General features: G+C 37.8%; 1 protein-coding gene across 5 annotated transcripts in view; it reads right to left on the bottom strand.

The window, feature by feature from the left end:
• The window catches only part of CCDC91 (coiled-coil domain containing 91), a 119,502-nt gene that overhangs the window by 57,735 nt on the left and 44,419 nt on the right, over positions 1 to 17,348 (bottom strand). For all 5 annotated transcript variants that reach the window (XM_061476469.1, XM_061476473.1, XM_061476471.1 and 2 more), the window contains exon 6: positions 14,115 to 14,219. In XM_061476469.1, coding sequence (XP_061332453.1) covers positions 14,115 to 14,219 — 105 coding nt within the window. The remainder of the gene's footprint in view (positions 1 to 14,114; positions 14,220 to 17,348) is intronic.

Genomic DNA, 17,348 nt, shown 5'->3' with positions numbered 1-17,348 from the left:
CTAACAAATCATGTTCACTTTAATTACGGAAGGTAATGCAATACCATTAAAAATAAATTAATCTGTCTGTAACTCTATATTTGATTAGTGGTTTCTGCTCTGCCATTCAGTTCCTTTCTCCTGAAAGGGCTTAGAAAAATGGTTTGAAACGATAGCTATAAAAACTTCATATCGTTGGCCCAAATATGAGTTCTTGATTAGAACTGATTTTTTTTTTTTTTGTGAAGCTCTGCAAGATTCATAGAATGATAGGATAGTAGAATCAACTAGGTTGGAAAAATCATTAAGGTCATCAAGTCCAACCGTTACCCCAGGACTGCCAAGACTATCACTAAACCATGTCACTAAGGGCCTTGTCCACACAGGGTTTGAACACCTCCAGGGACAGTGATTCCACCACTGCCCTGGGCAGCCTTTTCCAATATCTGATTACCCTCTCTGTGAAGAAATTGTTCCTAATACCCAGTCTAAGCCTCCCCTGATGTAGCTTGGGGCCATTATCTCTTGTCCTATCATTTGTTACTTGGGAGAAGAGGTCAGCCACCTCCTCGCTCCATCCTCCTTAAGGTAATGTAGAGAGCGAAAAGGTCCCCCCTGAGCCTTCTCTTCTCCAGACTAAACAATCCCAGTTCCCTCAGCCGTTCCTCATCAGACTTGTGCTCCAAGCCCTTCACCAGCTTTGTTGCCCTTCTCTGGACCCTCACCAGAACTCAATCTCTCACTCATATTTTGGGGTCAACTGATATTATTTGCTTTTTACATTTTGCATTACTATTCATAAACCTGGCTTAAAAAAAAAAGTCAGGAAAAAATGCTAATAAGATAGTAAGTTAACACAAAGCTGTACAAATGTTTCTGTGACAGAGTTAAGAGTCTCGTACTATACATAACATGGAAGCTAGTTATCTGAGTTGATGCTGGCTGCCTATCTTCTCTAAGGCTGTGATATCTTCAGAATTAGCCGCAAGTGTGAGCTGACACCTTAGAAAGTGACGTACTCGTTTCTGTACTAATGCAAAAAGGCAAATTGTAATTCCCTGCAGGCAACTCAATTAGAAGACAAATTTCAAATCCATTTTACACACATTTGCTGTATATAATTACAGCATTAAGACTCTTTATATTGGACTCAATTCTTCCATTACATCAAGATTTTCCTTGTTACAAAAATTATCAGCTCTTTCTTTCAAAGAAACATTAAAAAAAAAATAATAACAGTATCAAAATGATTCTGTTAAGAAACTGGTAATTTCTCATTTGAGGAAACATATCTCCTCCAATAAACCAAAGTATAAAGAAAAAATAGATTCACTGAATACAACAGAACTAAAAGACTGAAAATTTAAGTTAAACATGATGAGAACCAGTCCATAATGGCTAATTAATATACACACTAGAGTGTGCTATTGTATATAAAATACAGATTGGTCACTATTTCTATTTTCGTGAAACAGGAATGTGAGCTCTCCAAAACACTAAGACACTGGAGTGCATCCAGGTCTATAGGAATGTAAGTATTTTCATTGTGGTCATATAACCAATATCCTAGTGGAAGATACAGCTGAGAACTGAAAGATATGGACAAATATTTTTAGAGGAAGGAAGGAAAGAAAGATTTCAGATTTCCCTATATAACCAAAACAACATGATGTCTGGATATCTTAAGCTTTCCATAGGAATCAAGGAGGTATTATAATTTATTTTATACAAGTAAATGACATTGCTGGAATAGACAATAAAAGTGAAGTACAAAGTGAGATAGCGAAAAAATTTTCATGAGCCACATTGGTGTGCTATCAGCACCATTCTCAGACTAAAGTTGAAAACAGCCCTGCACCGGCTATTAAGAAGGAGAAAAATAGCAATTACAGCTGAACCCAGGACAGCAGCTTCCTAATATAGTGATGAGGACATTTCCTGCAGAGTCAGAACTGAGCTGATGCAGAACTGAGTGAGTGTGAATGGACCAGTCTGCTGGGAGACTTTATGACTGATTAAATGTGAAAAACTATGTTAAGGAAATAGTCTAGAAGAGCCTACACACACACATAAAAAAAAAAAAAAGTAAAGAAAGAAAAAGAAACATAGCTCCTATACCACACGTAACTAAACTCTTCAAGTATTTGCAGTGTATAACATGGATCTCCAGCCTGTCGTGTTTAAGACATTAATATTGTGTGAAGAACAAAACCTCTCCACTGAGTAGAAACTCTCCACTGATGAGAATATTAAGCATAAAAACCAAGACCTAACACACATGCAGAACAATCTCTTAATAGTAAGAGTTCTTGGTATTAATATATATTTTGCTATCAAAACTGTATTATGGTAAATACCACAGTACATTTGGTATTGAAAGCCTTTTCTGACTGCCTTCAGGGTTTTAAATCATGATGTAAATAGTTACTTCTTTAGGATAGAGCTACAACCATCTCCTGCTACTGATGTTTACCTACTTGCCCACATAATCTTAATGATGGGACATTATAGCAAGAGAAAGCAAAGAAGAAAGAGCAAACAGGAGAACAATCCCAATGAAGCTGACAAAAGAAAATGCTTTTGTTATGCAACACAGTAAGCACGAAATGAATTCTTCTGTTCTTTAAGACATCCTTAGGTCTTTTATCTCAAGAGCATCAGTCTAAATTTAAATTCCATCACTGTTCCTAAAGAACAGAATATTAACTTGGAAAGGGTTGCCAGCTGTCATCAACAGCTGATACTGAAGCCACTTATAGTACCCAAAACAATGTTATATATGACATATTTAAAAATATATTAGTATTTATGTATTACTCTAGTTTACTATATTACTACATAGAAATATGCATGAAAAAACTACACAAGGAAAGTTTTTCTTCTTTTTTAGATAGGAAACTGACCTGCAGAATGTAAAGGGACAAAACCGAGCTTCTCTTGACTTTTTTCAAGAGAAACAAACACTTGTTAGCTAGACTGTATTGCCCAACTCAGAACGCAAACTGCATCTGCAACCTACTCCAACATTATCCTTGCATCCAAAGAACTGCTACTGAATTGTAAGCTTCTAGATTAAGTTGTTGGTTATTTGTTTTACTCACCTGACTAATAAATAATCTAAACATGTAGGAAAAAATTAACTCAAATCCAAACAAACAAACAAAAAAACCTGCACAAAAACCCCACACAGACAAAAAAACCTCAAACCAAACAAAAAACAATCAAAGAGATACAAGCTACACCTTTGTCAGAGGCAACAAAAAAGTACAATGAGAAAGCAGGAGAACTAACTTCTCCCTTATTTTAAGACACAACAGAACTACTACAGTTTCTGAAGGAAAAAGTTTGAAGTCTCAGAAAAATTCCAAGAAGGAATTTCCAAGAAAATTCCTAGAAGGAAGCATCTCCCACAGTTCAGAAAAAGCTTCCCAAATCACAGACACACAGATTTTATAAGAAGTCCTTCTCACTTCTTGTTGTGTATCTTAGGAAAGTAGTCATGCCATTCCACACTCTGAATGACTACATTTTGCTTACTGTAAAACCTCACACAGAACATAGACAGATATATTTCAAACCACCAAAAATGTTATATTCCATACAACAGTGATTTAAGGTTACAGTAACTGATATTCTGATTAGTTTAACATTTGAAATATTGCATTAATCATATTTTTGGTTCAGGCATTCCTGGCCCTGCCCTTGATTGCTAAAGTCTTTTTGCTGGCAGTGAGGTAGGCCAGATTGTAGTGAAATATTCCAAATAATTCAGCCTGGGGAGTATCCTCTGGATTTGAGTTGTGACTTTAGTGACTGGGAGTGGGCTATTTTTTTTCTCAGTTTATGACCAAAGTATTAAATCACAAAAAAAATCACACAATCATTCCGGTTGGAAGAGACCGCTGGAGGTCATCCTAGTTGAACCTCCTGCTGAAATCAAGGTCAACAGTGAATTCAGACCAGATTGCTCAGATTCTTGTCCAGTCAGACCCTGAAAACCTCCAAGGATGGGGATTTCATAACCTCAGTGGCTAAAACATCCCAATGCTTAACTTCATCCCAAAAGTATTTTTTTCCTTATGCTAAACTGTAACTTCCCATGTTTCAATTTATCACCATTTCCACTTGTCCTCCTTCAAGGCATCTTTGCAGAGCTCGTCTAGCTCTATTTTTCTGGCAATTCTGTAGGCATTGAACTTTTGCTATTACATTCCCCCTAAGCCTTCTTTTCTCCAGATTGATGTCAAGATACACAATGTCCACTGCATTCCTCTCATCCATAAGCTAGGTCTTTCATCACAGAAAGAAATCAGGTTGGTCAGGTATAATTTATCTTTTTGGTAAATACGTGTTGGCTATTTACAGTCACCTTCTTCACCTTCTTCTGGGCACATGAAAATCATGTGCCCAGAAATGGCTGCCAAGAGGACTCGTGTCATTTTCCCAAGGACCAAAAGGCTAGCATGCCTACATCCTTACATTATCCTTCTCTTTTTCCAAGAATCAGAGACTTTCCTCAGTTTCCAGGTTGACACAGAATTCTCTCCTGGTGACAGACAGCTCTCTCATCACCCAACTAAACCAGTTGGAACCATTCAGCTCTCTCCTGAATTCTGTGGTGTGAAGCTGCTTGTTTTTATAAATAACAGCATCACCTTTTCTTCTTCCTTGCCTTTCTAATGAGCTGATATTCATCATCCATACTGGATATCCAGCCACCCAACACAAGATAGTTGTCGTGGTTTAAACCCAGTCAGGTTGCTTTCCTCCTTTGCAAGCAACAGGTAAGATGAGCAAAAAGATGACAGTATTATCTTCTTAATTCTGTGTTTAAGAACTTTGGCTCGATTAGCAAAGAAGATGATAACCTCTTAGTTGTCTGTCATCAATTTAAGTTCCAGTAGTACAGTTTTTGTAAGAAAGAACAAAGAAAACCCCCACTCCTCCTGCCTTCACACAAAAGCCCCCTTAAACTTTGGAGTCTAGATACAGACCTGGACATCTAAAGAGCACTGCCATGTGTAAACTGTAGCATGCATTATTTATTCTCTATTTTACTTACCGTGAAAGACTGACGTCATCGAACTAAAAGCAAAACTACTTACAGAGAAGAAAAGTTACAATTCAGGGGCTAGGGTGGATGGAAAATCTAAATAGTCTATTAGAAGGATGATCTATTTAATCAATTCATTTTCTCTAAGCAGTCTTTTAAATCAGCAAGAAGCAACTATCTTTAAGCTAGAACACTTCAGATGTAACATTCTGGAAAAGTCAGCAATGTTTGATACCACCTTAAGTTACTTATACATAATGAAAAGCTATGTTGGCATTTAAATTTCTTGTTGCTGGTTTGTTTTGTTTTTTTTTAATTTAATTGCAAATTGAAAAACACATAGACCTGGTAGATTTCAAAAATTACAGATCATTAAGCTATGTCATCTAATCAATTTCTAAAAAATTGGTACAATTGTACAAACTGACCACAAAAGGCAAATGGATTCATACAGATAAATATTCAAAGTTCTCAATCTGTAGTAAAACCGACAAAAATAGACTTATACCTGTGCTTTTCTAAAGAAACTCTAAAAGGGAGAAAACTCAGTATTTTTCGCTTCTTTTTGGAGACAGCACGGGTGGGTTGGTTGGTTGGTGGGTTTTTTGAGGGTTTTTTCTTGTTTGGGAGTTTCTTGAGCTTTTTTTTTTGTTATTTGTTTTGTCCATTCACTTTCTGATCTAGATGGATCAACACTTAAGAAAAGAAATTACGAGAAATATTCTTTGAGAAACCAACCATGAACTTTGTAACAGGGTCAGTCTTTTTGGAAGCAAAAGAACAGAGTACTAATTGAAAAATGAAACATGAAGCTGGGGACAATGTTAGAAAAAAATATTTAAGTCAAATCTGTCCTTCAGCTGAAACTTCTATTTCCTTCAGCTGAAGCTGTACGTGGATATGTAAAGAACAACATTCTCGCTGTAGAAAGTCATCAACAACTGAAAAAAGAAACCTGCTAGCAACTTCTCTCCTGCCCAAACAAGAAACAGAGTTTTAATATACATGAAATTAAGGTTTTTGTTTTCTTTGAGTCTTTCCTTTTCACTTTGTCTGAAAACTGCATTGCAGCCCAAGAGTTGCACATGCACACCTTTGAGGCCCCGACTGATTTTTCCACCTAACACTCATTCACTCTCAAAATCTTTTTGAATTTGCCATTAATTTGTTTCTAGAATACCCTATTTCCCTCTTCACACCTCATCTTCCCTTTAATGATGTTAAAACCATGGTTCTCATCTTTCAACTTTTTTTCTCTGGACAACAGTTACTCCACAGCTCATTTTTTTTTAATCTATTCAACATGTTGCAGTCAAAAAAACCCCAAACCAAGCAAAACCCAAGAACAAGAAAACAACATCAACTAAACAAAAACAAAACACCAAAAACCCCACAGGAGAGGATGGGAAGAACGAACAGAGATCACACTTTTTTCCTCACAAAATCAAGACTAGGACAAAATAGTAACAGTGTATATACCTTCCTGTTGCTGAAAAAGTGAGAGGGAGAATCAAAGGAATTTGAAATTGGACACAAATATCACTTCCTCTAAGTCTACAAACTAAGACCATACATATGCCACTCCTTGGAGAGTCCCTCGGTTCTTTTCTACAAGCCAGCTGGCAGGGGTGAGGAAACAAGCTCACACTCTGTTGTATAAGACAAATTAAAATGTAAATAATTTTTTTGAAAGGCTGTAGCATTAGGACTGAATTTGACTGAAAGCTGTAGATGTATTTTAACTTTGTTTGAAACTTCTTGGGATCGTACACTACGTCAGACCTCCCACAGATTGGCTAATCCAAATGAGAAAAATCATGATTAAGACACGTTCTTGTTCTGAGCAGCTCCCCTCTTCAAAGGGGCACAAACATTGCTTACAGTAAGGCTCTTGGCTGAAAGTCTGTTCAAAAAGTGAAAGCAAATCCTGCTGGAAAATAGCCTTCCTCAGCTGGATACATACAGGTTTATTAAGCATATGTAAAAGGTACTTAAAGCACCGGAGGCCACATTGGAAAGTTAAAGTAATGCAGCAGAAGATTAAAAATACAACATATCAAAAAAAACCAAAACAATAAAGAATTGATTCTTCCTTAAATAAATACCGTTGGATTTCTGTTGTGCAATGGAGGATTCATCAGCTGTGGCAGTGATTGGTACATGATAATTTAATTGGTGGTGACAGAATTGGAATGTGTTGAAAGTTTTTTAAATACTGTCATAGAAATTGCAACATGTTTCGAAGAGTTGCTATTTTTATTTAATAAACATTCAGTTCTCAAAAGAATGTGCAAGTAAGGACAGACAGCCTTGATGTAAGAAGGGGGGAAAGTGCCACAAGACTCTCACACATGAGAACCATCTCATGAAAATATTGTGCAAAATACCAGAAATCTTCAGACTACTTCTGTAGTCATTGTTACAGAATAGCTACAATCTCCTCCTTCTCCCTGCATGTGAGAGGTCTAGTGCATTTTTAGCTGAATAATAAAGCCCTGAATATTTTCCCTCAGTTAACATTGTCATTGTATTTTTATTAAATAACAGTATAGGATATCTAAGACCTGCTTAAACAAGCTTAAAACAATAACATATCAGAACCAAAATATTATCTGTCTAGAAATATATTTAAGCAATAGGTTTGTTTTTAAGGAACAGCATAGGACTAGTAAAGTCCGTTTTATCTCAACATCCTTTGGGTTTAAGAACAGATGTTCTAGTTTTCATTAGTATCAGTTTTCTTTAAATGATAAAACTAGCCAAGAAAAGTAAAAAAGAGTTCTCAGTAGTTTAAGTACCTGATTATTTTAAATGTCACATGCTGTTCTGGACCTTTAAAGTCTTTGATGAGGAAAAAAATGATAAAAGTCTCAGCAGGAAAACTTTTTTTATTTGGCTGGGCTTTTTTTTACAGTAACAGTGAAATAACTAAAAGCAATTAGTGTCACTATGGTTATCTATAAGCAGAATCAAAGACAATCAATGTCATATTATACACTAGAAAACTGTGCTGACCTTATAAACATATTTTATTTCAAAGAAAAAAAGAGGGAACAGCAATCTAGTTATGTTGTTCTATAATTAGAGCTTTTACCTTCCCTTTTCTCTTCCATCCCCCAAACATTATTTTATCCCTTAAAGTTTCTCCTAATCAGATGGTAGTTTTCAAAGCCTTGCTGATATAAACTTGCTATATATATATATCCTATTGTGAACACCGCAATAACTAATATGTTACCACTGTAACTGCTTTCCCACTATCAGGAAATATATAAGAATGACCTGTTACACACCTTTCCATTAGTTTACGACACTAGTTATTTGTTGAAATTAAGATGCTATGCATTCTGCCTACATATGAAATTTGGGCAGTTTACTCAGGCAAAAAAATGCCTACATCTTAAAGGAATAATTAATAAGGATGTTTCTGAGTTAACAGAGAATTAATGAATAAATTTAACTTTGACATGTAAGTCACAGTTTTTCTTAGTTATATTAAGTTCCACTCTATGAATTAGATTAGAAACATTTGTACAAATAAAGTTGTTCAATACTTGACAAATTATACATTTCGACTGATCAGACTGCTCTAACACCTAGCATAGACTTTATTAAATAAAATTATTACAGATTGAAGAAGTAAATCAAAAGGTGTTTAAGTAACAGGATAATTAAACAATAAAATTTTCACCAATGTGTATTTCATCTGTATTCTGCAACTATTTGTAGTTTATTAATGAACTATGAACCAAATAAGATGATACAGCGCTTAAAGGGCAATGAAGGGATAATTCTTCAAAACTGTTACCAAAATATCATCCTAACACTTTCTATGTGTATTATTTCTCCCATGTATATAAGCATGAAATACAAAAATGCTGTTAAAGGGATTGAATAATTCTAATATTAGCTAAGATTAAGTATTTTGATAGCAATGGTCAAGTACTCAATACTTACGCTCTCACAGATGCCTTACATTGAACACAAATAAGACTTAAATAGATCCAGAGACATGGAGTTGCCTTAGCACTGTTTCCCATATTTTTTAAGAAAGTGCATGCCAAGTAACAAGTAACCGATTTAGAAGCATTGCCTTAACAGTGTACAATTATGCAAGCTGTACTAAAAATTAAGAAAACCATGTAGAGTAGATTTTGCACACTTCCATTTCCCCTCCAAGAGTCCAACAAGATACTGTTTCTACAAAAGCTGGATCTAGTGAAAATCTTGAGGATTGACAATCTTGGTGGTAAAGAACTCCAGTTTATCAGTGCTACACATATTTGGGATTTCACAACCATTCCACATAGAATTTCCATCTTAAATGGAAGAAAGACAATGTATCATCCTGAACACACTGTGAATACACAAATGGAGATGAGCAGTAGTTGTGATGGGCTTGTGACACACCGAACACAAATTAGTCAATACATTCAAGTAAATCTAGGATATACTGGCATAAGACAGGTCAGGCCAGTTAAAAGTAGTCAGGACAGGAATGTCGGTGCCAAAAAATATTTTTACTTCCACACACACACTAGAAAAATGAAAGTTGTCTAAGCACAATTTTTGGCATACCCTTAAAATCAGAGAGCCAAAGGAGGCACATAACTGTAAAAGAATAAATTCTAGGCACACTACACGACTGTAACTGAATACTACATTACAAAGCAAGTTAGACATTGAAAGCTGTTAAGTAACAGCACGATAATGCAATAGAGGTATGCTTGAATAGAGCATGTTTTTAAAACAAAATTACCATGTCATACTTAATCTTCTAATCAATCATTCTGAAAAAAGACAATAAATTCATTAAAAAAGATTTTAAGAAGAAAACATAAATGCAAAGGACCACGACCTTTTTCTTCTTTTTCTTAGAAAAAAAAAAAGAAGTTATTTTTCCTCATACTGTGGAAAAATAATTTAGAGAAAAGATGACATCAAAACTGGGGGAAAAATAGGCAAAAAGATAAACAGCTGTGAAATTATTAATAAAATAGAGACTCGAATAAGAAGGAGTGTCTGAAAGAAGAATACATAGAGTAACATTAAAAAAAATTTAAAAGGTGAAGAAATCAACGTGAGGTATCTGGCACATACTTGAAAAAGAGGTGGGCAAGGGACTGTTGACACATCCATAAATGCCTTTAATTCAGCAAAAAGATGCATTGCTATCTGTGAAAGTGCCTTTCCTGAAATCCCCTGTTTTCAGTGTTCCATAATTTTAAACCCTGACCTGTGAAGTTTTTTGGGAAATTCATTTATAAATTTAGTTGCAGGTACTGTAGGTAACTTTTTTTCACACCTATTTTTCGTTATTAGCATTCTGTCTCCTCTATGTCTGCATCTAAAACCAACCTAAATATTTTCTTAGAAGATTTAACAGGATGTAAGTCATATATTAGTTTTGCAAGAAAACATACATGTTCTAGTACTGCAGCCACAAAAAGCACCTACCTCCAAGACCCGTTTTCAATCTTTTGTAGCACACCTTTTCTAGAATATAAATGCACTCTTCTGGAAGGAAAGGCCAGGAAGGCAATGACAAGGTGTTGCAATTTATGTGAGAGAGGATTTGGAATACATGGAGCTCTGCTTTGGGGTAGGTGATCAGTAAAGAACCTACAGCTCAGGATTAACAAGCAGACCAGCACAGCGGACATCATTGCGTCTGCCAACTGTAGACCAGATGGTCTACAGGAAGGTGATGTAGATGAGGCCATCTTCAGACAACAGGAAGAAGCCTCACATTCGCAGGCCCTGGTGCTCATGAGGGGTGCTATCCACCCCAGTATTTTTTTGAGGAACAATACAGCAATCCAGGAGATTCCTGGGGCACACTGACAACAATGTCCTAGCACATGCAGGAGCAATCTCTGAGGTACTCTGTTGGACCTGATACTTAAAAACATGAAAGAGCTGTCTGGGAATGTGAAGATCAGTGGCATTCTGCCTTGGCTCCATTGATCGTGAGATGGTGGGGTTCAGGACAGGGAAGGACTGGTGCAAAAAGCAGGATCACAGTGCTGGACTCAATGAGGAGACTCCAGTCTCTTTGGGAGTCTGCTTGGAAGAATTTCATAGGTGATCCCTAGAAAGAGGGATCCAAAAAAGCTGATTGCTATTCAAGGATTAACGCTGCCAAGCTCAAGAGTGACAAGCAGGAAATCAAACAAATGCAGCAGGAATCCTGCATGAATGAACAAAAAGCTCCTCACTAAACTCTGGCAATAAAGAAGTGTACAGGAGGTGGAAGCCAAAGCAGGCGACCCAGGAGGACCACAGAGCTGCTCTCCAAGTGTGTAGGGATGCAGTTAGGAAAACCTTGCATATAGACTATGCATTTTTGCTGTTTATGCAATCCAGATATGTCAGTCATCCCTATATCTCCAGGGCCAGCACAAGAAGAGAAAAATCGGTCTCAACCTATGTTTGAGTCCAGGCTTTCAACCCTCCTTCCGCAGTCTTAAGGTGAAATTGTTTAAAAATTGAAATTGTAGCATAAAACAAGCTACAGCTATAAGGTTGTGGGTTTTTTTGCTATAAGCATTCTTGCGCACTATGAAGTTTCAGTAAAGGAAAACAGTAATTTTTTCCTTACATTTATATAGAGATGCTGGGGGAGAAGTATCTCAGAAAGGCATAAATTATTCCTTCCTTTCACTTAGCAAGTTCACAGATTTGGGGTAATAAACACATTAAGGTATACTTAACCTGCAATTAGAAATAAATCTGTCAGCCCTTGTTTCATCAGCTTCTCTGGAATGGAGATAACTTTTGCAGCCAAAATGATACAAAATTAATTTCAAAGGTGAACTACAGTTTGAAGAAAGAAAGATTATTCATGTTGTACTTTATTTAAGGTTCAGTATAATGGCAAAAGACAAATTCTTGGATGTTATTCCACCACTCATTATTTTTCCCCCCAAGATCTGCCTCCTCCAATAGAAAAATTGGGCTTTTTATCAAAGCAGGCTAAAGATATAGCTGTTTATATGGGGGTATGCTGTATTTACTTAAGTACTAACACACAGGAACATTTCTTCCAGATAAAGTTATATCTACCAATACAGGATACAAAGTTTAGTAACCATATGGTTAACTAGTATTAGGAAACATGACCATTTCACCCTGTCACTTTAACTGCAAGTGCTTCCAAGAGCTTGTTTTGCTAGACATTCAACTGCAAGACTGCTTCTTGAAATTACTTTTGAAAATAAATGTTTATACAAAGCTGTTGCTTATGTATATTAAAAGCACAATACAGGGGTCTTCCAAAACAGGAAGCTTTCTCTCTAGGATCATCTGTGCTCATTCCAAGTACGCAAACTTTGACACCTCCCTACTGTCAACATGAACAGGCCTATTGTCTAAGGAAGATGTGCATTTCAGATTTCTCTCATGTCCTCAGCCACTGAGACTTCTCACAATATGGACAGCTGATGGATCACACATTGTAGATCTGGTGCTGGCTAGAGATGGACAGTGTTCCTGTACAAACTACAAAACAGAAGCTGGGGAAGTTAGAGATCCCAGTGTGTTCTCAAACACTGGGAAGTATCCATATTATAGGCAAAATTGTATTCCCCAGGAGTCAGCACTGTAAGAAAGGAAGAGGTGAAGATAGATGGAAGGCACAGACGGGCTGAGTTTACCTGTTAGGTAAGCAAGGTTAGTGGGGAAATAGAGATGCAGGGAACTAGGAAGGAAGAGGTTCCTTAGAAAAGGCTCAAACCAGAAGAGTTACCCCTTACTCATAATCAGCTGTGCCTTATGCTCACCATCCATTCTGTGTCCAGATCAGTGCCATATGGTATCACTGTTATAGAACAAGATCCCTTACAAGAAGTATGAGCCCTTAGGCAAAATCACATTGGGAATAGTGGGGAAGGGTGATACCTATGATTATTTCCACTCCTTAATCTGTATTAGTACCTTCTATTCACTTTTAAGTGCTGTACTCTTCCCCTTCCTGGAACCCTACTGAACTTTCAGTCCTCAGAACCACAGCTCTCCAAAGCTGCTTTATCCTTCTCAGTAACTAACACCCCTACTTACTTCCAGAACAATTTATGTCATCATTGCAAAACTGAATTTTGCCATCGTCAAGACAAAATTAGTTAGCTTGCTTCTTGTTCTTGGAATTGCAAAACTGTAATGCTAACTCTTCTCCAAGATTTTTAATTATAGGAAGTTCAGCTTGTAACAACTAGAGCTAGTATTTACTTATTCAGCCATTTATTTACTTAATATCGAGATAACTATGACATTGAATCTAAAATACAAGCTCTTAAGGTACATTATGAAATATTAAAAGACTTAAATAAATTCTGAAAACAAGAAACTAAATGGAGGTGCGGGTAGCAGTTAGGACACAATGTTAAATACTAAAAGAGGAAAAAAAGAAATCAAAAGGATCCATGCACATTAAATCAGGCATCAACACATTAAGTCACATTATTTAACATTCCTTTTTCAAAGCCTTAGGAATTGCAGAAAAACAGTACTAATAAAAGGCATCTAATATTCAAATTTCATGAAAGTAATTTTGACTGTCAGCTCTCAGAAGACTCACTTTTTCTCTGCTTACTCAGATTACAGAAGAAAGTGAATGGTAACTCACTTTCTTCTCTGACTTGATTCTGGCTACATCCAGAAGACAACAAGAGGAAGTACATGAGCTTTTCTACAAAGTAAGTTCAAGGTTATGACCTTTTCATTGCCATTCCTGAAAACTATATCTGCCTGGTTTTACCTATATATAACATAGCTATACTAGAACATGCTCTGTCACACTGTTAAACACATATCTCCTGTACAGTGTTTTTTTCATCTGGTATGCAAAATGGGTCATAATAAAGATGAGTGATTTGAGTTACAATAATGTACTTACAAGTGGGCTGTTAAACCTATGTTCCTGCTAATGTCAAAAGTCAGCCTCTGATCTAAAGACCTTAGAAATTTTTTAAATAGAAAAGTCTTTGGAGCAGATGTGTAGATACTTAAGAGTATTTGTCAGATATAAGTATACTCTATACAAAATCCTCCTGAAAAAAAAAATATACTACAAGAAATAAATTACCTGGAGCATATTGTAGTGATCTTGATGTGAAATTACTTTTTCTTTTTTTTCCTTCAAGAAATCCATTTCTAGAATACTGTGTTTTTCCAATAAATGTTCTAATTCCTGTAAAGTTTACAAAATAAAATGTGAAGTTACTAACACATGTGAATTGTGAGAACCAGTTGATCATTCCAACTAATTTCATTTCTGAAGACTATAGTATTTGTTATCATAATATACACAGAGATAAAGGGTTGTGGAAGAAAACTCTGCAGGTTTTAAATGGAGGCAATGTTTTCAAGAAGTACAAAGTACACAAAATCAAAGGCACATTCTGTAAGAAGCAACTAAGGTCACTGGGTTTGTCTAGTGTGGAGAAAAAGAGATTGAGGGCTGGCCTCAGCATTCTCTGCAGTTTCCTGAGGAGGGTAAGCGCAGAGGGAGATGCTGGTCTCTTTTCCCTAGGATCCAGTGCCCGGACAGACGGACGTAGTTCAAAGCTGTGACAGGGGAAGTTCAGACATGACATTAGGAAACATTTCTTTACTGAGAGGGTGGTCAAAAACAGGAGCAGGCTTCCTAGAGAGGTGGTTGATGCCCCAAGCCTGTCAGTGTTTAAGAAGCATCAGGATGCCATGCTTAATGCCATGCTTTAACTTTTGGTCAGCACTAAAGCGCTCAGTTGAATCAGATAATTGTTGTAAGTCCCTTCCAGCTGGAACTATTCTGTTCTAATTATTTCAATATTTTGAATAGCTTGCTCTCTCTTTCTGCATTTGAAGAACAGCATATTAAATATACTGTTAGCAAACAGTTCACTGGAACAACAGAAATCCCATTACATACAGCCCCAATGATCTCTACCTATATCTCCAAATGATAACAATTTTAAATATACTCTGTGATCTTGCAGAGAGTCAGTCTAGAAACCTGCCCACCATGAACCAAGAGAGAGGAAGGAGAACAACACTGACAACAAACTTCAAAATTGTTTGCTATACAAACTGCTGAAGATTTTTATTTTTAACTCAATGCAGCTGTTCTCCTACCAAACTGATACCTACTATACATAAGCTGTTAGCACCCTTTAAGTTGCTCAAGAACGACTATTTCTGCAGCCATGCAGGAAGTCAGCATAGAAACAAATGACTAGCAAGATCGTTGTACAGCTATTCAAAGTAACAACAGAGATGATCATAAGGCGGACAGAAACAGCACATCTACTTAGTAATCTTCCTTCTGGACAAAAAGTTAAAAACAATTCTAGAGATTCAAAGTCTTTGACTCTACTGCAGAGACAGAAACTGATGGTGCAACATTTCAATTCAGAGCCTAGCTCTCAACCTATGTCCTACAGAATCATAGAATAGATAGGGTTGGAAAGGACACTGAGATCATCAAGTTCCAATCCCCTGCCATGGGCAGGGACACCTCACACTAAGCCATGTCAACCAAGGCTCTGTCCAACCTGCCCTTGAACACCACCAGGGATGGAGCACTCAAAACTTCCCTGGGCAACCTATTCCAGTGCCTCAACACCCTAACAGGAAAGAACTTTTTCTTATATCTAATCTAAACTTACCCTGTTTAAGTTTTAACTCATTACCCCTTGTACTATCACTACAGTCCCTAACGAAGAGTCCGTCCCCAGCATCCCTATAGGCCCCCTTTAGATACTGGAAGGCTGCTATGAGGTCTCCACACAGCCTTCCCTTCTCCAGTTTAAACAGCCCAAACTTTCTCAGCCTGTCTTCATACGGGAGGTGCTCCAGTCCCCTGATCATCCTTGTGGCCCTCCTCTGGACTTGTTCCAACAGTTCCATGTCCTTTCAATGTTGAGGACACCAGAACTGCACACAATACTCCAGGTGAGGTCTCACAAGAGCAAAGTAAAGGGGCAGGATCACCTCCTTCGACCTGCTGGTCATGCTCCTTTTGATGCAGTCCAGGACACAGGATACAACACCCCCAAGTCCTTCTCTGCAGGGCTGCTCTGAATCTATTCTCTTCCCAGCCTCAGGCTGTACCTGGGGTTGCCCCAACCCCAGTATCAGACTTTGCACCTATCACGGTTAAACTTCATGAGGTTGGCATCAGCCCACCACACAAGCGTGTCAAGGTCCCTCTGGATGGCATTCCTTCCTTCCAGGGTATCAATCGAAACACACAGCTTGGTGTCATCGGCAAACTTGCTGAGGGCGCACTCAATCCAACTGTCCATGTCACTGACAAAGATGTTAAACAAGACCAGTCCCAACACCAATCCCTGAGGGACACCACTCATTACTGGTCTCCAGCCGGACATTAAGCCATTGACCACAACTCTGTGTGTGGCCATCCAGCCAGTTCTGTATCCACCGAGTGGTCCATCCATCAAATTGATGTCTCTCCAATTTAGAGACAAGGATGTTGTGTGGGACAGTGTCGAATGCTTTGCATACGTCCAGGAAGATGACATCAGCTGCTCTACCCTGTCCATCAGTTCCGTAGCCCCATCATAGAAGGACACCAAATTGGTAAGGCAGGATTTCCCCTTAGTGAAGCCATGCTGGCTGTCACCAAGCACCTTGTTGTTTTTCATGTGCCTTGGCATGCTTCCAGGAGAATCTGCTCCAAGATTTTGCCAGGTACAGAGATGAGAGTGACTGGTCTGTAATTCCCTGGGTCATCCATTTTCCCCTTCTTGAAAATGGGGGTTATATTTCCCTTTTTCCAATCATCAGGAACTTCACCTGACTGCCAAGAATTTTCAAATATGATGGCCAATGGCTGAGCAACTTCATTCGCCAGCTCCTTCAGGACCTGCGATGGATTTCATCAGGACCCATGGACTTGTGCATGTTCAGATTTTTAAGATGGTCTCGAACCAGATCCTCTCCTACAGTGGGCCCAAGGTCTTCATTCTCACAGTCCCTGCATCTGCCTTCCAAGACTTGGGTGGTGTGGTCAGAGCCTTGTCCAGTGAAGACTGAGGCAAAGAAGTCATTAAGAACCTCAGCCTTCTCCAAATCCAGGGTATCCAGTTCTCCTGGTATCTTCTGGAGAGGGCCCACGTTGTCTCTAGTCTGTCTTTTGTTTGCTATGTACCTATAGGATCCCCCTCTGTTACCTTTCACATCCCTAGACAAGTTTAATTCTAGTCCTCTTACAGTCCATTCATGCTTCCCTTCCAGATCTCCTCTATACAGTTAATTCCTAATAAAATCAATTCATTCCAGACCTCCTCATCATTGACTTGTTACTCACCCTCAT

This window comes from Pezoporus flaviventris, unplaced genomic scaffold (assembly GCF_033815535.1).
Source record: "Pezoporus flaviventris isolate CSIRO_AGI_PZ_B2104156 unplaced genomic scaffold, CSIRO_AGI_Pfla_v1 ptg000096l, whole genome shotgun sequence".
NCBI classification, from domain to species: domain Eukaryota; kingdom Metazoa; phylum Chordata; class Aves; order Psittaciformes; family Psittacidae; genus Pezoporus; species Pezoporus flaviventris.
This window is presented reverse-complemented; position numbering and strand designations above follow the sequence as displayed.